At 36.7% G+C, this 24,156-nt stretch overlaps 5 protein-coding genes across 10 annotated transcripts; 2 read left to right on the forward strand and 3 right to left on the reverse strand.

Annotated features, from left to right (window-relative positions):
- The first annotated feature begins 185 nt into the window (after positions 1-185).
- LOC105698758 (GPI mannosyltransferase 4) lies at positions 186-3,332 on the forward strand. Its single transcript, XM_012423282.2, has 4 exons — positions 186-612; positions 765-1,165; positions 1,234-1,772; positions 1,905-3,332. The coding sequence occupies exons 1-4, from the start codon at positions 441-443 to the stop codon at positions 2,782-2,784; spliced, it is 1,992 nt and encodes a 663-aa protein (XP_012278705.1). The 5' UTR covers positions 186-440; the 3' UTR covers positions 2,785-3,332.
- Positions 3,325-17,333, reverse strand: LOC105698754 (histone deacetylase 6). Of its 5 annotated transcripts, none has more exons than XM_023434051.1 (22): positions 16,847-17,333; positions 16,610-16,708; positions 16,391-16,532; positions 16,160-16,296; positions 9,337-9,507; positions 8,450-8,872; positions 8,278-8,375; positions 7,974-8,147; positions 7,714-7,906; positions 7,555-7,614; positions 7,137-7,226; positions 6,962-7,068; positions 6,747-6,890; positions 6,566-6,672; positions 6,317-6,486; positions 5,919-6,259; positions 5,653-5,848; positions 5,451-5,580; positions 4,813-5,391; positions 4,570-4,763; positions 4,206-4,496; positions 3,325-4,113 (listed from the first exon to the last, which is right to left on the reverse strand). In XM_023434051.1, exons 1-22 carry the CDS (start codon positions 16,958-16,960, stop codon positions 4,018-4,020), a joined length of 4,056 nt encoding a protein of 1,351 aa, XP_023289819.1. In that variant the 5' UTR covers positions 16,961-17,333; the 3' UTR covers positions 3,325-4,017. The 5 variants fall into 5 exon arrangements, with proteins under 5 accessions (XP_023289819.1, XP_012278697.1, XP_012278700.1 ...); XM_012423274.2 differs by having other exon boundaries at positions 4,570-4,748; positions 16,847-17,331; XM_012423277.1 differs by lacking the exons at positions 16,160-16,296; positions 16,391-16,532; positions 16,610-16,708; positions 16,847-17,333 and adding an exon at positions 10,105-10,164.
- Positions 10,449-17,904, forward strand: LOC105698757 (protein crooked neck). 2 transcript variants are annotated; one of them, XM_012423281.2, is made up of 15 exons: positions 10,449-10,648; positions 10,722-10,811; positions 10,907-11,067; positions 11,140-11,336; positions 11,411-11,712; positions 11,785-11,899; positions 11,979-12,154; positions 12,237-12,337; positions 12,414-12,525; positions 12,597-12,743; positions 12,831-12,907; positions 12,984-13,101; positions 13,191-13,451; positions 13,527-13,672; positions 14,697-15,491. In XM_012423281.2, the coding sequence occupies exons 1-15, from the start codon at positions 10,613-10,615 to the stop codon at positions 14,713-14,715; spliced, it is 2,058 nt and encodes a 685-aa protein (XP_012278704.1). In that variant the 5' UTR covers positions 10,449-10,612; the 3' UTR covers positions 14,716-15,491. The 2 variants fall into 2 exon arrangements, with proteins under 2 accessions (XP_012278704.1, XP_012278703.1); XM_012423280.1 differs by lacking the exon at positions 14,697-15,491 and adding an exon at positions 17,674-17,904 and having other exon boundaries at positions 10,556-10,648.
- LOC105698755 lies at positions 17,901-22,691 on the reverse strand. The gene is made up of 5 exons (XM_012423279.2): positions 19,679-22,691; positions 19,579-19,615; positions 18,676-18,858; positions 18,542-18,596; positions 17,901-18,440 (listed from the first exon to the last, which is right to left on the reverse strand). Exons 1-5 carry the CDS (start codon positions 22,618-22,620, stop codon positions 18,370-18,372), a joined length of 3,288 nt encoding a protein of 1,095 aa, XP_012278702.1. The 5' UTR covers positions 22,621-22,691; the 3' UTR covers positions 17,901-18,369.
- Positions 22,677-23,852, reverse strand: LOC105698702. The gene is made up of 5 exons (XM_023434061.1): positions 23,841-23,852; positions 23,499-23,735; positions 23,185-23,354; positions 22,842-23,104; positions 22,677-22,732 (listed from the first exon to the last, which is right to left on the reverse strand). Exons 1-5 carry the CDS (start codon positions 23,850-23,852, stop codon positions 22,677-22,679), a joined length of 738 nt encoding a protein of 245 aa, XP_023289829.1.
- Positions 23,853-24,156: the final 304 nt, after the last annotated feature.

Consider the following 24,156-nt stretch of genomic DNA (forward strand, 5'->3'; position numbering starts at 1 on the left):
GAATTTTCATTTTTATCATTCTTTTCCGTTGGACAGAGACAAATTCATATCGCTATCTAACCTGTAAAAAAGAAATAGTAGCAGTAAGCGCCATCTGATAGCTCTATACGGAAGCGTAAAACAAGATTCCTAATCTAGTGGTAGATCTTTTTTGACTATTGCCTTTAGGGCTTTGATTACGGTGGTCTGCGGTGGTCTAAATTTATTTCTTGGAACCTTACTTTTTATCTGTTTTTGTGTAATCATTGAGATAATCAGTTGATTGAACGGCATTGTAGCTTACTCACTTGTATGTAATAAATACCTAAATCGTCCTAACCCAAATATAAATCAAATGGTGTTTAAAAGGAAAAAATTATATCTAATTATGTGTGCAGCAAGATGTACACCCATTTTACAATGTGACTCCTAAGCTAGAAAGTCTCTATATTTATTTTAAAATGCTGTACAAAAATGTGTACTCGAAACCAAACTACCAAGATGTTAAGCAAATTAAATCAGACATGATCCTCTATTGGGTTTTGGCTGGTTTGAGGTTTTTCTTAACCCTTCTGCCACAACGAGGGTATATCCATCCTGATGAATATTTTCAATCAATAGAAGTTGTAGCAGGTAAAATTAAGTTGTAATTTATCAAATCTAAAGCTGTTTCTTTGGTACTTATTGACATTACTTTATGTTTTTGTTATATCGTAATGTAATTTTAAAGTAATTCATTTCTTAGCAATAAAAGAAATATTACCTTAACCTTATTTTCCTTACAGGGGATTATTTCGATATAGATGTATACAAACCTTGGGAATTCAATACTACATTTCCTGTACGATCTGCTATATTTCCATACATGACTGTTGGAATTTCATATTCCATTCTCTGTAGACTATCGTCGATATCTAGTTACATATTTGGGAGTACCTTGAGATCTCCATATTTTCTTATTGTATTACCTCGGCTATTAATATGTAGCCTCTCGTTTATCACAGATTATTGCTTGTATAAAATTTGTTGCATTTATGGTCAAAACCATAGAGTTAGACTCATTGTGTATGCGAGTTCTTATGTCACTCTTGTTTACGCTACACGAACATTTTCCAATAGCATCGAATTAATACTAACGTCTCTTTTGCTCTACGTCGTTTCTGGATGTATGGCTTATTCAGGAAAGGTAAGAAAAATAAAATACCACCAAATATACAAGACATTTGATGTAACTTTAAATAATCATCTTTTTAGGTTGTACGTAGAAGTGATTACTTGTCCGAACGCTACCGAAAAGCATTAAGTATTGTGGAAAGAGTAAAATACTATAAACTTCGAGCCTCTCTTCCTTCGCATTCGTTAAATCATTGCTTCCTTCTTGCAGCAATAACTGTGACTGGTATTTTCAATCGACCGACATTTATTGCATTTGCATTTCCACCCATATTCTTTTGGCTTCACCGAGGCCTTGGTTCTAAGAGTGTAGGATTCATCGATTTTCATGTTAGAATTTTTACCTTTGTTATTTATTGTCTGCCAATAGCTCTTACCCTTATACTCGTTGATAGTTTCTACTTTGGATACCTGACAATAGCTGAGATAGGTAGCCTGAAAATAAGTATGAACAACTTTGTTGTAACACCTCTCAATTTTATGAAGTACAACTTAAACAATAAGAATCTTGAGATACATGGGCTTCATCCACGTTTGTTACATTTTATTATCAATGTACCATTATTATTCGGTATCCTTGGTATTATTGGATTAATTACATTTGGAAAAATGTTGTACAGGTGAATAATACCAAATTATATATTGTCTATATTTTCATATAAGTTTCTCGAATCAATTGATATTCTTATACATTTCCTTTCAATTAGTAGTGGTTTATTGAACTGAATTTTTTCAACATCTGTTCTTTCCAGTGGTTCGAGAGGACATTGGTTGGAACTACCTCGTATTCAGAGCATTACGGGCTTAATGACGGCATCTTTTATTGTGCCGATAGCAATGTTATCGATTTTCCCACATCAAGAACCTCGTTTCATAGTCCCTGTTATTCTACCGATAATTTTTTTATACTCTTCAAAATTGTCGGAATCTCAAGCAACGGATATTATTCATGCTAGCTGCGAAAATAGTCAAAGAAAGAGTGCCTTTCAAAGTAGTAGTATTAAACTCGGAAAGCTGCAAGTGGTATGGTGTCTTTCTAACGTGATATTAACACTTTTCTATGGTTTTTTCCATCAGGGTGGTGTTTTGCCATTAACGTCGCATTTTGCAAACGAATTAAGAGCAAAGCCCCATCTTACTCACGTTCACTTGTATACATCTTATACTTATTCAATACCGACTGCCCTTTTACAATTAAGAAACACTCGTAAAACGTATATGTCTAGTGCTAAACATAAATATCAGTTGACCAAAGACTTTTATTTGTACGAGGAAGGCTCAAAAAACGTCGTAGAAGTACAAGATAGTATAGCGTACAAGCTTCAAGAATGCGAAGAAAGGTTTAAAACAATGAAACTACCATATAGGCTCTATTATGCTATTCCTGCAACTCTACTAGCAGAATTTGCAGCTTATAACACTAGAAACAATTCTCAATTTTTAAATTATCGTGTTGTCAAAACATTTTATCCTCACGTGACAACGGAAAAATTGCCATTAATATTTAATAATGAATTTTCATTTTTAGAAATAGCTAATTCAGTTTCACAAAATACCCTACATGGCTTCTTTAATTTGGTAGATCAATTTGGATTAGCTTTATTGAGAATTGAAACTGTATCTACAAGATAACAGAGAATTGTACATATACTCGATGAAGCAAGAATGTGACGCATGAAAAATAAAAATTTCAATAATTATCAAATTAATTTGGTGCGATAAAAGGTGCATTCAGCGGCATTCTTGCTTAATCTCGAAAATTTGTAATACCCAAGTAAGGGCTTAACTTCAAATTAAATAAAGCCACAAGATCTACTGGATTTTGTAATACTATTGAAGTTATTGTATAAAAATAATAGTGTAAGTACGGTTGGATATTTGTACACAAGATCTCTTGTAGAGTTCATAAGCCCTTAATTATGAAATATTAATTTATGTACGCTTATTTTAAAAATTGAATTGAAGGTTAAGACAGAAAAAAATAAGCAGCAATTTATGTAGAAAACAGTGGTTTACTATAGTAGTACATTTTTATTTAATGACGCTCGCGATTGTGATAATTAACATTTTTTAATCATGTTAATTACTGAAGTATTGTCATGCGTGACATTACATGAAAAATTAATTTTTAATTCATTTACCACCAATGCTCTTGCAATAAACATATTCTAATACGGAAATACTGATAATTTATTCATATAATAAGAACAATATGTTTATGAGGAAGACTGATACAATAGTATGTTTTATTACATTATTAAACCGCGAATTATCTTTAGTATTTGGTTAAGCCTGTCTGAAAAGTTCTGTACATTATGCCTTTTTTGTGTAGGTATCGTGATAGTTCTTAATATATATAACATTATATTGCCATGTTGGAGAATTATTATGTATACTATATTACTTTAAGTTGACACATATTGCCACATTTTATCTAAACTGGCAACATTACGATTTTTAAAAGCAACTAGAACCTTTTTTTATTGTCATACTATCAACAAAGAAGTATTTGTGGGATAGTGCCTATCGATTTCAGTGTTTTCGAATATTTAGAGATTTTACATTCATGCAACAAGTGATAATTATTGCAATGCATGAATTAAAATAATGTATTCCACCGATACTTTCGAATGACATAGGTCTCATTACAAGAACTATTCAAATGGTGCAAAATGTTGAAGTAGTAGAAAAATAATTATAGAGTTTTATCATTTCTCATCTAAAAAATAAATAAATAGTGTCTGTCTTATTCTGGAGGTGGACTAATTCGGTAATAGATTCGTAGCAAATATTCTTGCAAAAATGCCACAATTTTCTCTCTATACACAGCGGAGAAAAATATAATGGATTGAGACAGTGTTGCTCTTAAGCAGTTCTTTGATCTGTTAATTCATCGTAAGTCCATGGAAGGTCTTGATTGAATTTACTTCGATAAGCTGCGTTTCTTGCATGATACAATCGCTGCACAAAAAGACATTAAATGATTAACAGAAGTGAATATATTTTTATGTAAATCATATTTAGTAATTTCATTAGCTCTCTGATCAATTTACCGGGTTGTCGATGTAGTCTTCGCATCTGTAACACCAAACGGACAAATCGGAGAAACTGAGCGTTAGAGGATGATCCAACTGGCGATCATGTTGTATCGCATGTTCATTAATATTGCGTGCGCAATGCACCGTGTAGCACCGTAGACAAATCCAATTTTCAGCGGTACTGCTGCACTCTTGACATGGCAAATGTACATCAATGCCAGTAGACGGCACATCTCTGACACCATCTGCCAAATGCGGACATTGTCTTCGTGGCACAATTGCGAACATTTCTCCGTCCACCAAAGCCTAAGAACACAAAATTACTATTCATTTTAAACAATTTTAATTTTAGGCTATTAATTTAAAGTAAATAACTTGCCTGCAAATTCTCAGATAAATAATCCGTTAAGTTTCCAGTAGAAACCGATTGTCGTGAATTATTCTGACTGCTACTGCTGGCAGGTTCGTCATCAATATTTTCACTGCCAGCCCTTGAGCCTCCTTGACGATTTATATCTCTTTCATTCTTATTTACAACTTCTTTAGGACATCCCCTACCTAAAGAAAAACTTTCTATAAGAAATGTAATCAGATAATGGTCAGGAAATAGTCCATGACTTACTGGCCAGAAGGCTAGGAGCATTCGCAGCTGATTTTGCTTGATCACCTACGATCTCTTCGGCACCTTTGGTATGTGCTAGATTTTTAATTTTCATGTTCTCAACCTCATTCTGAAGCTTCAAAATCTCTTCGTCCGTTACCATGTTCAAGCTGCTTTTATCGAAGCGTAACTTCAAGTCCAGCTTTTCATTTTCTATCTTTTCAAAAGCTATTTTAGATTCTGACTTATTGCTCGAGTCCCCGTGAATCTTATGGCGATCGTTAGACTTTGCATGAGAGACTTTCGTTTTGGCGAGCACATTTTCTTTCGGTAGCGACATTTGGAACCCTAAATTAAGCCAATATTGCTTGTGGGTTTTTCGAACATTATTTATGGTATTAATAGCGCTTGCACAAGGTGCTTGGCAAGTATCCAACATAATTGGAGGATCACCTAGAAGTGCTTTAGTGCACATAGTCATCGCGTATGCGATAGAATTTACATTATATCCACCTTCTAAAGTAATTATGACGCGACCATTGGCTAACGACGATAACCAATGGGTTAAGTGTCCATACGTTTCTGGTGATACTTTACAACCTGCAACGACAAATAATGTACCGATGGAATTACTAAGTAGTGGAAAATAAAATTCTCACCTCCAAGAGGGTCACCGATGCAAGCATCAAAGCCTGCTGATATTAATACTAATTGTGGATTAAATTGGTATGCTATGGGCATCACAATCTGCTGAAATGCTGCTATGTATTCGGCGTCGCCCATTCCTTTCTGAACATCACAGAAATTCATTGATAAGCCTAATGTTTTGAACGCTAATATTAATTTAACCTTAACTTGTACCTTATTCCATGGAATATTGACCGTGAACCCTTCCCCAGGACCAGAACCGACCACTGTGTAATTTGCTTTCTTGGAGTTCGGAAAGAAACTGCCATTATCATATCGATGGACCGATACGTATAGAACGTTCGAGTCATACTCTAAAATATTCTGAGTACCATTTCCATGGTGAACGTCCCAATCCACTATGAGCACTCTAAAAATCACAAGACACTCGTGCAAAAATTGCATGAATTTTCAGTGATTGTAATTACAAAATCGTGTACCTCTTTAAATCGTGACACTTTACAGCGTATTTTGCAGCCAGGGCGACATTGTTGAAAATACAAAATCCACATGGATGATCCTCCTCCGCATGATGACCCGGGGGTCTGACAATTGCTACGCCAGATTGGCTTTCTCCATTCAATACGTTATCAACAACTTGTAGTACAGAACCCGCAGCAATACATGCACTAGTCCAGGTTTCTGGGTGTAGATAAATAGAATTTAAATCCGAAGCTTGCTTTACGAGATCTTTCAATTTCGAGTCAACTGTCTTTTTTATTGTCTCTATGTATTCTTTCGAATGCACAAGTAAAAGTTCTTCCTCGGTTGCCATTCTTCCCTGCAATGGTATTTTCAGTTAATATCAGACTTTCAGAATCATTGTGAAAGAACGTACTTGTAATATTTGGCATCGTTTAAGTAATCCATTCTCCTCGTGCTTCGAGTAAATGGCAGAAATTCTGTCAGGTTTCTCTGGATGAGTATCGTCCGAAATATTTATGTGCCCCAACATTCTCTCATCATATACAATGCACACTCGATTTGGCGATTTCTTCAAATTCGAAACTAAAATTATTAATTACAATGATTCCTTCAATAAGCTTAGTACAGAACGAAATCATTTTCTACAGTCTTTATGACTTACACTGGATCAAAGCATTCAATTTTTTCTCAATTTGTTGTACAGTCTCCTTACTTTGTATCGGGTAACATGATCTAGTTTCATAAAAATCTGGCTTAGTTTCGTCCCCTCTGTAAGGAATATTAAATAATGACGAATTTATGAAGACAACTTATATAAATCGCTACTTTATTTGCATCATTACCGGTAGATGACAGCTGGCAAGTGCCTGTTATTATTTTCCTCAGCATTACTCGTCACGCTATCAATATTGTATGTGTCTTGATATTGATAGCAAGTCCAATAAGGTTTATGTGCGTAAATGACATTTAAAATCGTTTCTCGTATGCTGAAATTATGTTGACAAAAAATGGTTCAACTTCTTCTATAAAATAATATCGGTTAAAAAATGAAGTGCACCTTTTTGATGGAGGTTCGAATGTATGCAACATTGGACATGGATCACCCAATAAAGCACGTAATGTCAGAGCTGCACCTTCTGCCAAGGATTTCAGACAATATCCACCCTGAAAATTTAGCAATTGTAAATCATATTCCTAAATTTATACAGTAAAATTGATTTATAAAAACAAACCTCCAATATCACTGCCACTCTTCCACTAGCTAAACTTAAAAGAGACGTCAATAAATGTGCATAACATGCTGGGGTCACTTCCATCTCACCCTAAAATATTTCAAAACAATATTATTTTCAAAAGTGAAAAAGTAAGCACGAAAATGGTCAGGGGTGATAATTTCGCTCAAAGAAAAAATATATACTATAAATAAATTCTCTTATTCCCTTAAACAATCGTTACTACATATTTTAATAATTCCTTCGTCAACAAATTATGAAATATTTGTTTAATTGCTTTTGGGTCATCAATTATACATGACTTATGAACCTTTTCACCTCCAAGTGCGGAGTCAAACCCAGCTGACACAATGATTAGCTCAGGAAGAAACTAAAGTAAAAAGAGGCAGGGTCAGTCAAGAAAAAGTTTTTATTTTACCTCGGGACAGCCGAGTGCTGCATCATAACCTGCTGAGATTATTATAAGATCTGGTTGAAACTGGAATAATTGAATATCATGTTATTAATTTTTAGTATATTGCACACACAATTTAAAAATGTACATGCCTTGACCAAATTTTTAAATGTTTAATTTTACCTGGTATGCCATCGGTAATAGAACCTGATGAAATATTGCAAAATAATCCCCATTCGTCATTCCAGTTTTGTTAAGAGGTACATTAAAGTTATAACCTTTGCCCATTTCTTCTCCAACATAATGAAAATCAGATTCTCTTAAATTTGGCCAGAATTTTCCATATTCATAACGATGAATTGAAAAATAGACAACACTGAAATGTAACAAATTGTGACTCATAAATACTATTTGAATTAAACATCTTTACCTCAATTACTTACCGAGGATCATCATAAAACATTTGTTGAGTTGCTTGGCCATGATGTACGTCCCAATCGACAATTAAAATTTTCTTAGCTAAATTACTATTTAATATTTTCTGAGTACCGACTGCGACGTTATTAAAAAAACAGTAGCCACAATATTCTGCCTTCATTGCATGATGACCAGGTGGTCTACAAAACACGCAACAGATGAAGTTCCAGTTTTCTTCATTAAATTATACATTTCTTGAAATTCGCCTCATATATAATTGAAAATAACATTGGAGTCACACATCAAAATGAACAATTTTAAGAATGTTACCTAATAATAGCCATTCCATTTTGCACCTCTCCTTTACAAATATTTTCCAACAAGTTTATTGTTGATCCAGTAGCCAACAAAGCCGTCGCATACGTAGACTGAAACAATCAAAGTCAGTCTTACTTTTGTTGCCGAATGTGTCTAATCAACTGTAAGGTGATATACCACTTACTGGATGAATATAAATTGCATCATACTTCGATGACAATTTTTCTAATTTCTCTACATCATTACATTTTTCTGTAGCTTTTAAAAAATCAATTTGTGTTCGTGTATGCTTCAACAGTAATTCATCGTCTGTGGCATGCCTCGATTCAATACGCTTACACCTTTCTACAAGGCCTAGTTCCTTACACCTTTCTAACACTCTAGTGAATCTCTCCGGACATTCTGGATATCCTTCATCCCAAAGACATCGATGTTCGTCCATCGAAAGGTCAAAAACAAGTCCAGTTGCTTTTCGTGTCATGTTTAATGCTTCTATTGCTCTGTGATAAATATCACGAACAAAGGTATTGTCAGATTTCTTGCCTTGCAATCGTTTTCGTTGTGCAGCGTCACGTTTTGCTGCTACCAGAGCAGCTGATGGTTTGATCTGAATTTAAAAAATGTAATTTTTACAACATGAAAGGTACGAGCATCAGAATTATCTAAGCACTTGGGAATCACCCACTGCCCAACACAGCAGTGCAAAGTATTCGACCAACTGATAATACACACTTGAGTTCCGCAAGAGGTGATGTACAGATAAAGATATAATCCGCACATAGTGATTTATAACAGGTTTAAAAAGACAAATGATAAAAGCATTTGCATTGCTGATAAATAAGCGTTCCATCATTTAAAAAGACTTTACATTAAATAAAATTACCTTCATAACCCAATATAATCATTTTGGTTAGATAATATATTTTTATTAGTGAAATTAAATATATATATTTCAATTCTTTCATAATTCTTAAAATTTGTGAAATATGAATTTTTTAAAAAATGTAACGAATCGATTAGTATTTATTCTAATTGTTTTCACAGTATTGATACTCAAATGTGATAACATACTGGTGGATGCCTTTTTTGTCCATGAGATTTTTTGGATGTCGCGGACATGTTTTCCTTTATGACTTCTTGAGGATTTGTTGTGGCACTTTCTATGGTCTTTATTAATTCTATTTCACTGTCAGCCAAGTGCTTCGCAGCAGCTAATAAGCTATTAGATGTTCCAGAGTCCAACTACGTGAAAAAATATAGCATAAAAAACATATTAATAATAAAATGAAAATTGTATTATGCAATTCATAAATTTGGTCGCAACATTCACAGCTTCTATTCTGCTAGAATATCAAAGATGAAAATCACCACAAGTCATTATTAAATGGGCAAATTGTGTGGGCGAGAAACTGGTAAGCCACATTCTAACATGGACAGAGACCTTGTGCTGCTTCTTCCATATTCGTATCATTGATTGACTAACATGTATATTCAGGAATTATTGCGGCAAATATCGTAAAATGGCAGTGTTTCTCACCATTTGTATTTTTATGTGGCAATGTACAAATTTAAAGCAGTTTTAATTACAAAATACAAAATTAAACCAAATTTAACAAGCCGATGACACATCACATGCGATACATGTTTTCTGACACTCCAGATCGTCAGTTAAATTAATGTCATTGGTTATTGTACATTTCAATATCTTCTTGTTAATTTTAATCACGTTGCATCCCCTCTGACAATATTTGAAGACAGGTTAACATAAATTGAAGCAATGTCGTCGGAATCATGTTGAAGAAAGAGCATGTATAATGGTATATGTAGAGTATTATTTACATTAATATAAAGTGGCTACTCCAGAACTGCAAATTTTTTGTTCACATCCCAAAATGTTCCAAGCGCAATGGTGCTAACTTGAGTACGTTTACACGGCACAAATTATACGATTTTCATATCTGTCGGTATTAAGTACCGTGTAACCGCTGTTAATGCAAAGCGAACATTTCATTGTGCATATACTTCTAAATACATTTATCAGGTGTCGCTAAGAAAAATATTTAAGGTGCTATAATTTTTTACAGAGGACAGCACAAATCCACAATTGCAAAACCAATTCGTGAGCAATCTCATCCTCTGCATTTAGCATGTGGCGTACATGCTAGATTTTTAAATGCGTCAGTTTATTTTGAGGTTATAAGTAGCTATACTGCATACGTATTTATAACAATTTTAAACGAAGAAACTGAAATTCTTGCTAATTTGTGCTAATGTGCCTTATATTTTAAAGGAAAATATTCAATAATTTCAATAATTTTATCAGAGGAATTGCTTAGAAGGAATCACCATGGAGAAACCTCAAAAGATGCCAAAAGTGGCAAAGGTATTGTGCATTATTGTTCTCTCTTTAATTAAAAGTAATATTTTTTTTACCATACATTAATGATTTTTTACAGGTTAAAAACAAAGCTCCTGCAGAAATACAAATTACTGCTGAGCAACTTCTCCGTGAAGCAAAAGAAAGAGATTTGGAAATCTTACCGCCGGTATGACGAATTATATTTATGTAGTTTGCATCTTCATAGTAAATAGTAACATAATGATTTATTGGATAAATGACTTGCTATTATTGTTGTTGTAGCCTCCAAAACAAAAAATCTCGGATCCTCATGAATTAGCAGATTATCAACACCGCAAGCGTAAAGCGTTTGAAGATAACATTCGCAAAAATCGCATGGTCCTCTCTAACTGGGTAAAATACGCACAATGGGAAGAAAGTCAGAAACAAATTCAAAGAGCTAGGTAAAGCTCTCCTTAACATTTTTTGTATGTATACAAAATGAGTGTAGTCAAGCATTATTTTTATTTTTTTAGATCTATATTTGAACGGGCATTGGATGTAGATCATAGGAACATTACATTATGGCTGAAGTACGCAGAAATGGAAATGCGCAATCGGCAAGTAAATCATGCTCGAAATATATGGGATCGTGCCGTTACAATTTTACCAAGAGCAAACCAATTCTGGTACAAGTATACATATATGGAAGAAATGTTAGAAAATATTGCAGGTAAAAAATTGATTATGCACAAAACATGCTTTGTTCCCATGATGTTTGCAATGCAATTTCTCCCCCAATTATAGGAGCACGACAAGTGTTTGAGCGTTGGATGGAATGGGAACCAGATGAACAAGCATGGCAAACATACATTAAATTTGAATTACGATATAAAGAAATACAGAGGGCAAGAGGAATATATGAACGTTTTGTAATGGTACATCCTGATGTGAAGCACTGGATAAAATATGCTCGATTTGAGGAATCACATGGCTTTATAAATGGAGCACGTAAGGTGTACGAACGTGCTGTCACATTTTATGGAGATGAAAGTCTCGATGAAAAATTATTTATTGCCTTTGCTAGATTTGAAGAGGGACAACGCGAAGTAAGATATAAATAAATTAATCAATTATATGTAGATAATTTTAACTACAAAAAATTAAACTTTTGTTTTTAGCATGATAGAGCCCGAGTAATATACAAATACGCCCTTGATCAAATTCCAAAAGACAGAACTCAAGAGATATATAAAGCTTACACAATACATGAAAAAAAATATGGAGATCGTTCGGGTATGTTTAAATACTTATTACGCATTATTACGCATGTATTCATGAATATCTATCACATCATGTCAATAATGACTTCCAGGTATCGAAGATGTTATTGTTAGCAAACGGAAAAATCAGTACGAGCAAGAAGTAAAAGACAATCCTTCAAACTATGATGCATGGTTCGATTATTTAAGATTAGTCGAATCTGAATCGAACGCAGAAGTCATAAGAGAGACATACGAGCGTGCGATAGCCAATGTCCCACCGACAAAGGTATCTACTAGGTGTAACTTACTTCATCAAAATAAATATTTCATCTGAACCAAATATTTAAAATGAAATTATATAATTATAGGAAAAACAATTCTGGAGGAGATACATATATCTTTGGATAAATTACGCTCTTTATGAAGAACTTGAAACGGAAGACATAGAAAGATGCCGTCAGGTTTATAGGTAAATTAGTCTAATTTGACTGATAATTTGTCAACCCCCTAAAAAAATGTATAATCTATATTAATATTATTTACAGAACATGTATAGAATTAATTCCACACAAACATTTCACATTTTCGAAAATCTGGCTGCTGTACGCACAATTTGAGATACGTCAGAAGAATTTAACTGCTGCTAGAAAAACATTGGTAAGTAAAAGTAACTAGTATCATATATAATAACTACAATACGTGTTACTATATGTACAATTTTTTAAAAGGGTATGGCGTTAGGAATTTGTCCCCGAGATAAGCTTTTTAGAGGATACATTGACTTAGAAATCCAGTTACGGGAATTTGATAGATGCAGAATATTATACGAGAAGTTTTTGGAATTTGGTCCTGAAAATTGCACTACGTGGATGAAGGTATGTTGAACATTAAATAATAACCGGCGCATCACTTGAACATTAACAAGTTATAAACGTCAAGGAATAATACCATTTTTATGATAGTTTGCTGAACTGGAGACACTTCTGGGTGACATCGATCGAGCGAGAGCGATTTATGAATTAGCTGTCTCTCAACCGAGGTAAGTTACTATTATTACTGGGAAATCGTAATTGGTCATTATATTCAAATCATTAATATTTAATTCTTCTTCGTAGATTAGATATGCCTGAACTGCTTTGGAAATCTTATATCGACTTCGAAATATCGCAAGATGAAGCAGAAAATGCAAGACAACTGTTCGAAAGACTTCTAGAGCGTACTCTTCATGTTAAGGTGAATTATCATTGCAAAAATAGTTTTATTTGACGTATGTAACGTATATTAATTTCAGTTCGATGTATCATTCTTCCTGCTATTTACAGGTATGGGTGGCGTATGCGAAATTCGAATTAGCTAATCCAGTATCGGAAGATCAGCCAAATAATGTCGTTTTGGCGAGAAGAGTATTTGAACGTGGTAATGAAGCATTGCGAAGTAATGGCGATAAGGAGAGTAGAGCACTACTCTTGGAAGCTTGGAGGGACTTTGAAAGTGAAAGAGGTGATGAAGACAATCTCGCCAGAATAATGGAGAAAATGCCACGAAGAATCAAAAGAAGAAGGCGTGTTATTAGAGAGGACGGAGTAAGTATTTTTCCTTGCACAAAAATTATCATTCAAAGGTATAGCTATATAATATTTTGCTATGCGTCTTTACAGACAGAGGAAGGCTGGGAAGAAGTATTCGATTTTATTTTCCCTGAGGATGAGTCGCAGAGACCCAATCTCAAATTTTTGGCATCTGCGAAAGCCTGGATGAAACAGAAGACAACCAATGACACCGATTCATCGGAATCCACGACGAGGTAGCTTCAGTTACTTTTTCTGTTGTTTACTTGTAAATAATTTAAGTGAGGCAACACCAAATGCAGCCCTGAAATTCAATTTCTGCATACAGTTGCGATTTGAAACTCGTGACAACTACTTTGTACAATTTATTCATATGAAATACATTATACGAATATACAAAAAAAGCGTACTTTTGAAAGTGTCACTTCATGTTACTAGATAATAGAAAACTTAAGCGTATTTTGTACATTTACGTTGAAAATCATGGTGCTTTTAATGTTTAAAGAAAATTAAAATGTCTATATAATTTTTTCAATTATAAATATTGATATAAAACAGTTTAAACTATAAACGCTAACATTTTTTAAGTTAAGACTTAAATAAGTATCGATGCAAAAATTGAAATACTGGGTTTATAAAGAGGCCCAGATAGAATTTCAATATAAATTAAACGGGTCAAATAATATATCCGCAAATAAATAAATATTACTAGTATTATAAAAGTGAACACTTCATCCTTGCAATGAAGTTCAATTCGCTCGTATTGCATTGTTACACGAATACTTTGCATGGTAACGCACAACTTCGAGGAAATTATTGTGCAAACGTCGGCGTGTTGGTATACAATCAACCAGCATAAAAATCGAAAAATAAGTCATTTATACAATAGGAATATTATCTTATCTAATTTAATATGACGTAATAGAAGTCTCACCAAAAAGGAGCGCATCGCACATCAAGAGTAATAGAAATATTTCTCATATCGCTACAGCAATGTTGAGCTTAGGATTACCAGCAATCCGATTAGCAATTAACTACGTCATGCTATTCCACTCTTGTAATGAGAATTACAAGTAAATGACACTAACATTTATATTGATCCTATTTTTTTTTCCTTTCCTTTTTACACTTTGTAACAAGAAAAGTTGTCGCTACATCTTTCCAAGTTAAAAAGTTGTATCATTATGAGCTAGTACTCTTAATACTTTTGTTCTTTGCAATACCACGTGTAACAAAAATAATAATTTTTCATTCCTTCAGGTACACAACGTCTACGTGATGCTCCTTCATGCCAAAACAACCATTAAAGTAGACATCATACCACTTCTCGTTACTTGCTAACTATGAACAATTTGAAGGGTTCACGATGTTTTCATTCACCGCGTCCCCTCATGATAGAATTGCTAAAGCAGTTGTCACAAGATCTTTGGATACAACAGCTACAGTGAATATGATAAAATGATTTTGACAACTTTACTAATCCTATTATTTATAGGTCACTACTTCTCAACTAATTCGGTATCGCTTATATACACATTTATACAATATATAAGTACAAATTCAAAATTAATGATATGGCTAATCACACTGTAAACTATCCAATTTCATCTCTAATATTTTTCTGATGCGAGTCAATGCTAATATCTGCAATATATAACTAAAAGAATGAAATATTTGTACTGACCGTTTCAGGCAATCTGTCATGGTAGGAAACGCTGAGATACTATATAAAGAAGTATAAAATGATGGCTAGACTTTCTTATGTATCTGTACAACAAATGCCTTTGGTTAATTATTAAAAGAGAATACAATGTAAATTAATAAAATGTAAAAAATATATAATAGAAATCTAAAACGAAATAGCATGCTGAGAGCATGTTTTGCTAATAGAGCAACTTGAAAGTTGATCCCCGTATATATATATCAATTATGTACAATGATTTATTCAATAACAGAAATGATGTGACCTAAGCTTTAGGGGTACATGATTCATTCGAGTTGCGTATTATGCTTCACTTTCCATGCTCTCAGAATTTCCATCTTGAATGTATTTAAAATATTCCTTATTTATTTCAAAGATTGTTTTTTCTTTTCATCACTCTCAAAACCAGAATCCAAGTCGTCACTGAGACATTTCTTCAAAGTACAGTTTTTAGAGTTCTGTCGGTAACTCTTTTGGTCTGTGAGCAGCCTGCCGATACTATCAACTAAATTATCAAAGAAACGTGGATATCCATCATACCCAGGAAAGACATTTACATCAATAATTGCATATTTTTCAGTGTGATTTTCTATAACAACATCTACCCCAACTAAAACAAGTCCAAAGAGTCTTGTTATTCTCTTGACAATTCTTTCAAACGTCTTAAAATTTGGTTTAACAGTGAGAGCTACATCTTCCGCTGATATGATACTCCACTTTGAATTGGAACCACTTTTTGAAATATCATGCGAGCTAAAAAAAAGGGTATTCAGTGTAGCACAGTCTTTCTGGTAAAAGTTTTTCAAGCTGGGGCGTTCGACTACATGGAAATGTTCACCAACAACAAATACTTTATATAAAATAGCATTATGATTGACGAAGTTCTGGGCCACGCAAGGCAGTTGGCAGTCTTTTAACCCTTTTTCATTAAAAATAACCATCATCTAAAATAAATGATGTCGTTAATATCAAAAATTAAAAGAGTCTCGCAAAATATTTAATGTGAAAAATTTACAAGTACCTTATGTGCATCCTTAGATCCGTGAGCAACGAGAGGTTTGCAAATAAATGGAAATTTGATGTTGTTCTGCTTCAAAAGGGATACATTTTCAGGAATACTCTTGGACTTTATTTCTATGAAGTTTGGAGTGAACACATCTGAAAATATATTAGTTATTTAGTAACGTTTAAGAGATTTTGTCAAACTTAACGATACGACTCTGAAACTGCAAGGTATTATTAACATGTTAACCATTGAACTGGAATCCATCTTGTATTATTTCATAGGACTTGTGTCGGTTGCGTAAATTTTTAACGTTCTCCAAAGGATCTATCACTATCAGTTCAGGATGCTTGCGAATGTATCCCTGTATTCTCGTAACGATGACTCCTGCCTTAATTTAAAAAAAGGAAAATATACTTAATAAACTTAATCATTACACAACGAGCGTAATAGGAACAGCAGCCGTACATTTTGATCACCACTTTCAGCTAGTGCAAGGGTATCGGTAAGCTTATGTAGAAAAACATGAATTGGTCCCTGAGACTCTAAATTAGAGTTAACGTCGATCTGGAACAGAAGTTCATTTCAGAATTTGAATACTTATAAATACATTACGGGAGCACTCGTGGATCACCGACGCACAATATTTCTCGAACACATGTTCGAAAGTATTAAAGCATGGAGCATGCTGTACGTTGATCTTACCATTTTAAGTATAAATCCACGTTCGGCACAGGCATTCTCAAAATCCGCCCAATTGTATTTTTGCCGCTTTCTCTCGGGTAACCAATAACCAATGAAATTTTGTTTTTCACTCATTTTTCCCTGCGGCGTTTCTTGCAATCTTACAACGTCCTAAGCTTTCCTCATCCATTTTACGACTGCTCGTCCCATTTCTCCCTCGACACTTTTAAAGCTTTCCACGATATAACCGGTACTAATGGTATTAAAAGACGGAATGTTCGAAGAATGATCTCATGCTTTTCTTTAATCGACAGGTTATATATATATTGCGACCTTAAAAATGACTACTGCAAACAGTTTGGATCAGCTAACCTGACTAACGTCCCCGCGGTCATGTGGTTTATATACGTACGCCTAGACACGTGTTCCATTTATCTGTATGCACCGTCGCAGAAAACGTTTTCCTAGAGTGCCAACTCGAGCACTCACTTTGCCCGGCAAAATGGCGCCGGAGACGGCCTCTTTCTTTGGAACCAATCTCCGATTCAACGTAGTATCGTATTATTTAAATACATCGGAAAGCCCCGTCTTATCCGGTTCACTCGCATATACCGACCTCCATACATTAACAGAGATTATATGAATATTTAGCAGATAACGTTACATATCGGCGCATTATTTCGCGTAAGCAATAGTCATTGAAATTCTTGCTTCAATGGCGGTATGACGCACACTCGCGTACTCGTATCCAGCCAAGGATAATCGGCAAATAGAATTCAATTCCGTTCAATGCCGAGAGAAAAGCAATTTGTGCAACTTTGTTTCTTCCTTCTGTTTTATGTTCAAAGGCGTTATCGGCTTTCAAGGCGCCGCAATGTCGACATCGATATCCTTCAGGAAAAAATGAACATGTTCTCGATGGATTCAATGTCTCGTGGACTATCATATGACCAGGAAAGGAAACAAAAGGCGCGCCCACGAATCATAAAAGGAATTGGCTTTGTTCGATTTGACACTCCGCAGAATCTTCGAGTTCAGGGTCTTAACCAATAGCGATCGAAGATTAACGATCACGTGATGTGAATCAATTGTTTAATTATTCCAGGAACTGTTATTACATTTTCTTATCGTGTCAATGAAACCGAAGGTAATTAAGATACATGGTTAGCTTCACGGTAACGTAGCGTTCCAATAAAGGTATGAACAATTTACTACACTTATTTTTAAACTCACTGAAAATCCAATTCCTTTGAATTTTGTAATACACGTAATATTGAAAGCTTCTTTAATTAATAGGTGCGATACAACGGCGATTGGAATGTAAATCGACTCGATCGTTTATTAATCGCGAGCGCTTGTTTTCAGATACTAATTTGAATTTATAACTTAATATCAGTTCAGATAAGATAATACGTGGGGTGAAATATTTTATTGCTAAAAGTTACTACTGGCCGTGATCATTTTAGAAAGAGGCCTTCGAATTAACTGCTCCGTCAATTTATAGCCGATGATAAACCCGTGGAGTAGGTGTGAGTAATTCTTCATCATACAATCTTGCGTAATTGCAAGTGTTTGCTCTCCGGTTGTTCCGCGTCCGTCGAAGCTTCGGTTGAAACTGTTTAATTAAATGAAATGCTTTATTAGAATTCTTGCAAACATCGTTACATCGTAAGAGGCGCAAAATCTGTTTTTCTAAGAGCAGACGCAAAAACTTACTTTCCGTGGAGTCGGATCCAGGTCTGTAGACTTCCCCCAAACTTCTTGGCAGAGACTGGAAGGAAATAGATTTTCGTACGTTGTAGCTTGTATTTTGTATAAATTGTACAAACGGGCGAGTAAATATGTCTTACATTGCTGGTGTCGCTCGCATGATTCGACGAATTCTTTACAATTAAATGGCTCGTGCCATCGAATTCTTCGAAAGTCTTTCCCGTCGACGTGCTGCTTTGTAAGACTTTTATTTCACCGAGAGAAAACGAGCACGAACTGGGCAGGTTTAGTTCTCCTTCCGAAAGCGTTTCCGAAGATGTGTCCTGAAATAGAAAGAAAAAATATAATATAGTAAAGAAATTGCTTCTGCAATAGGGATAGGAATTTAGGAATTTTTTCGTATTTCCGGGATATCCGAATTCGTCTAAAGTGCTCAAAGCAGTGCTTTCCCATTTTTCTGCCGATGAACCGGATGCACTCTTTATCGGCCACGATTCCTTCGCGTAATAGTTGGTCACGTTTTTTCCATTACGACCTAACATATCAATTTCTTCCAACTTTCTTTTACCCAAAAAGTGGTCGACAATTTTAAGCCTAAAATTCTTGTTAATGGCGTTTGTAATTCCATACATGTTTTTCTCCATGATGGAGTCCACCATTTCTACTGCGTTCATTTTTAATATCACATTCTTGCCGTTTACGGTTTTATGGTCATTAGATTTTCCATTACGGACATGGACATTTTCGAGATCAATATTTGTAACATCGTCGGCAGAATTCGATTCACTTTCTCTCGGCACTTTATTCAAATTATCGTTATTTTCTTGACCTTTAGAGACCATCTTTTTGGAACGATTGGCATGTTCATCGTTCGGACAATCTTCTTGGCAAGTAAGGTTTCTTTTTCGAAAAGATGGAAAGAGTGCCATTAGGGATGATTGAATGGACACGTTCAATTTTGTAGGAGCGTTATCAGTTTGCACCAAGATATCAAATTTCGCTGAGGCCTCGTTTAAAAATGTTCCCGAAAATAATGTACTTACTTTGCCACGATCGCTCGCTAACGTTTGCTTTTTCCATCTGGAAAAAAATGTCATAAAATTATTTCAGTCCATGTTTTTTTTTTTGTATTAAACTACTCACATCTTTATTGAACCTTCGCTGATATCTTGTTTGAAGACAGGACTGTCCGATTCTTTTTTTCGGACAAGTGAAACGTCAATTTCTTCGTCTTTCGGCATATCAATAGGCATTGAATTTTGATATCGATCAACTTTTGTATTTTCTTGCAGAGCACCTTGCCGAGAAATATCTTCGTTGGTGGTCGACATCGTGGAATCAGTTTCATTCCCTTTAAATGTCGGTTTCTTCAAAGAAATATTATTTGAAATCAAGACACCACCATTAGGACGATTTTTCAACGATTCGTCCATGACCTGCTCACTCGATTCCTTATCGTGAGTCTCGAAATAATTCCCAGACGCGGTATTATCTTTAATAAGTCCTAAAGATGACATTCCTGAATTTTTTCCAGCATCCAAAGAAAGAGATCTATCTTCTGCGAAAGTGTCCTGAGTAATCGGAATTTCACTTGAGTGAACGGGTGACAATTCTCTGATTTGATCTGAACGATGGACATCGGCACGAAGAGATTTATCAGGCTGAACACTGAGATTGCTAAAAGAGGAATACGATAGTCCTGAATTCTTTTCTAGAATTTCATCCAAACGCGAAATCTTATTATTTTCCCTCGACGTTCGAATGTCTTTGACATCCGAAGCTTCGATTTCTTCACGAGGACTGTCGAGGTTTATTTCTGCGATGACAGATTCGTTTTGAGCTTCTTCATCCTCTCTGACAGTATCCGCTTGTACATTTGGGCAGTTTCTTTCCAGACACATGCTTAATTCATTTATTGACTGGCTACCAAACGTTTCCTTCTCTCGACCGTCTTGTGAAAAATGATTGGACGATTCTAAATGATCGGAAATGTCTGTATCCTGATTTTCGAGCGGATTAACCGAGTCCTCCCTATCGGATACAGCTGTTGCACTGTCTTTAGTAATTGCGTGTCTATCGCCACAACTATCTTTCTCATCGACAACTGATGCATTCCCAGATTTCGAGTTCGTCGGGACCTCGTCGGTATTACTTCCCGATACATTTGACTTGTCTCCCTCCTTCATAGGCAACTTCTTGTACAACTCCACCGAGCCCTTCGGATTATCGGCTTGGGCGAATGCGGAATTTTCTGTCGTCCTGTCCATAAATTCGGCGAGAAATTTAGCGAGTTTGTACATAACTCTCCAGTTCCTTGCGTCAATATGTGAATTCGCCCCGCAGGATTTATGGGATAAGATGTTATCAACGCGTCCCCGGTGTTTTTCGTGCCATATATTACGAAACTTCTGCTCTGTAACAGGATTTATCGCAACTTCTCGGAGGACTCGCACGACCTCGTCATCGTCCATGGACTCGGCGTTGTCGAAAAGCCAAGAAAGGAATCTCTTCGTGGCCTTCGAAGAGTACTTGAGTGCATCGAGTACCTGTGTAAGTATGTCGCAGTCTTCATGGTCGAACGTATCGAGAGCGCTAATTATTTCCTTTTTCAGGTCCCCGGTAATACCTCTGTCTTCTACGTGGGGTCCTCTTATCGATAAGGAATATCTGCACCGATTGTCGTGAACGTTGTACAAGGTGTCAAGATTATCGTTCGGTGTCTCCTGACAAGGAATCCCAGTCTGCAAATATACAGACTCTGCAACCAGGGGACGAAAATTCCCGTCTATCTTGCCGTTATCAAATCCGATTCCGACCGATTGATCCACTCTGCAATCGGACGCCATTTCTCTACTCTGGTTTCGATTGTCCAATCTCAAATGCTTCTTATCGATGCGATCTTCCTTGATCGAATCGGGACTGCTGCAAGCAACACTCGGTAGAGATAAAAATGCAGGCTCGTCGTTGTTACGAGTGGTTCTTGATTTTTGGAAGCGATTACCAGTGATAACGCTCCGATCCCAGGGACCATTTTTTAATGATTGGTTCGGGTCTCTGGTAATGTCTGGCGGATTTTGCAATGCATTTGGGCATATTGAAGGTACCACTGCGTGATCTCTTTTTAATATAATTAATGAATTTGGTGGGACTGCCTCGTATGAGTTTATCGGGACTTTATTTCCATTTGATAAGATACTCGAGCTTGGTAATGCATCGATATCATTTTTCTCGTAAGGGAAAAATTGAGGGTCGTGCCTCGTGTCGTCTAAAGTCTTGAATCGCGAGAAAATTCGAGATAATTCTTCCGTGCCGTGAACAATGTGCCTCATGGTCTTGTTGTAGGACTCCAGAGCTTTATCTAGGTCTGAAAATTCGGGAGGGGTCAAAGTGATGTCATCGAGGTCGAATTTCTCTTTCTCGTCGGGTAGAAACGAAGAAAAGGAATTGGTACTCTCGTCCTCGGTTTTGTCTCTTACACGTTTGATCACCTGTACTCCTTTATCGGAGGTTTCGAGGGGAGTCCAGGTTTCTAAGATTTTCCTGTTACTCGTCATTTCTGAGATGCCAGTCCGAACGTCGACAGTTTCGGTCCTTCTGATATTCGTCCGCGTCTCTCTATCGATGTTGGAGGTTTCATCTTTTGCGCCACTAAACTGCCCGGCACTTTCATTAACGGGTTTTTCAACGATTTCGTCACTTTTCCGATCCCTTGATGATACTTCTCCGTTATCCGCCACTTGGGTCGTGGTCTCCTCGAGATATAATTTTCGCGAGTGATCTCCAAAATGGACTCTTTTATCGGACAATTCGGGCGACCTTGACCCCTGATCGTTATTCCGCAGTACGGTTCGAGTAGGTCTTATTAACGTGTCATTTTCAAGGGACACAGCCTTGTTTATTCCCCGTGCATTAATAACTAAATCTCCGAAAGGAACCTTCGTCTGCACCATCGCGTCGATTCGACATCTTTCAGCACCTTTGTTGATATCGCGTTGCCTTGAAAATGTAGATTTACCCAATTCACTCGTGACATCATCTCTCCGGCACGACGGATGTTGGAATTCGTAAACGCCGACATTTTTCATATCTGGCACGATGGACGGATCCGGACAAATGTGCAATTCCTCGAGTTTCTGGATTATCAATTCCCTCTGGATATCCACTTCGGGTCCTTTTTGTATCCGCAAGGTGTCGAGCCTTCGGTCCGCCACGTCCTTTGAGATATCGCTTTCAGGATGCTCGCGACTCGGCGAAGAAATTTTCCCATCGAGAAGACGTGACTTCTCTCTCCCTCCCAAAGTGGTACCGATGGTCGCGTACGGTCGTCCCTTGGGTCCAGAATTTCCCTCCGAAATTCTATTCACACCCGTCTCGGAATTCTGCCTCGAATTCCCCGGCCGCTCGCTCGCCCTGAGCCTGGTCAGCTGATCCGGATTTCGCGAATCCGCAGAGGTGTAATCCCGAGACGCGGGGTCTTCGCTTTTCGGATTTTTCTCCCCTCGCAGCTTACTCTCGACGATTTCCCGCACGTGCAGCAAAGTGTCGTCCGGAATCGAGTGTACGGCATGCCTGCGACAGAATTGGATCGTTAATCCTGAAATATCGGCAGCAATATCGGTGCAGCTTTATTGGCCACCCTCCGGTCTCACCCGCTGGCACTTTTATCATCCGGAGTCGATATCGCTCCTAGACTGACTTCCTCGATTTTTTTCTGGGCATCCTTAACGAGTCTTTCCGCGTTTTCCAGGGCATTCAACGTCTCCGGACTCAGGACTGGACTTCTGGACCTTAAGGACGTCGGGGTCCTTGTGGAGCGGTGCTGGAAATAATTACTGCATTACTGGAAATGTGAGTAATATCCGCATGACGAGATACCAATTATACGTATTTGCTCTTGAGCATTAAAAAAGAAAAGTGAAAACGTCGAAATGTACGTTTTTAGAGACGCGGACAAAAAGGATACCGAGCATTCTCCCAGGTTCTCCGGAAGAGGGAAGTTCCTCCACGTCGCCGGAGGATCCGCCGTTTCCGGTTGCGGACATTTGACGCATCCTATGGCCTGGTCGGGTCTGCATTTAACGGGTACACGGAGATCAGTGCACGTGTCGGGGCGATTCGTGCCCGGTTTCGACGAAACGGGCTCCACTTCCGTCCTGCAACACGAGACCACACGAGCGCATGAGAGATTGCAACGCCGAGTCTAAAACGTGGATCGTAAATTATCTCCACCCTCCCCGGTCGCTTAACGATCATTTATGCGCCGAGGAACACGTCGTTTGAGTATTGAGTATCCTCGCAAATTTACCAGGGAAACCATGCTTAACGCTTAACCCTTCCGACCGGATTCACGCGTCCCGGTAAGAAGGCTAGAATAGATTGAAATTAAGAATATAAATCCGATCCATTTCATTCCATTCAAGCGCCGCCTGCGGAAGATATGTGGTTTTTGCAACGAGTATCGATATAACCACGAGCGTTAATTAATTCGTTTCCGAATAATTCTCAGGAACACTTCCCGTCTTATTTCAGTTCCGAGGGAGTTCGACGCTTTGGTTCCTCGAGGTTGAATTTTCTCCTCGACGATGTCGCGATTTTTTAAACATCGCAGGCGCAGCCGATGA

This window comes from Orussus abietinus, unplaced genomic scaffold (assembly GCF_000612105.2).
Source record: "Orussus abietinus isolate OABI.00-Male unplaced genomic scaffold, Oabi_2.0 scaffold12, whole genome shotgun sequence".
Classification (NCBI taxonomy): domain Eukaryota; kingdom Metazoa; phylum Arthropoda; class Insecta; order Hymenoptera; family Orussidae; genus Orussus; species Orussus abietinus.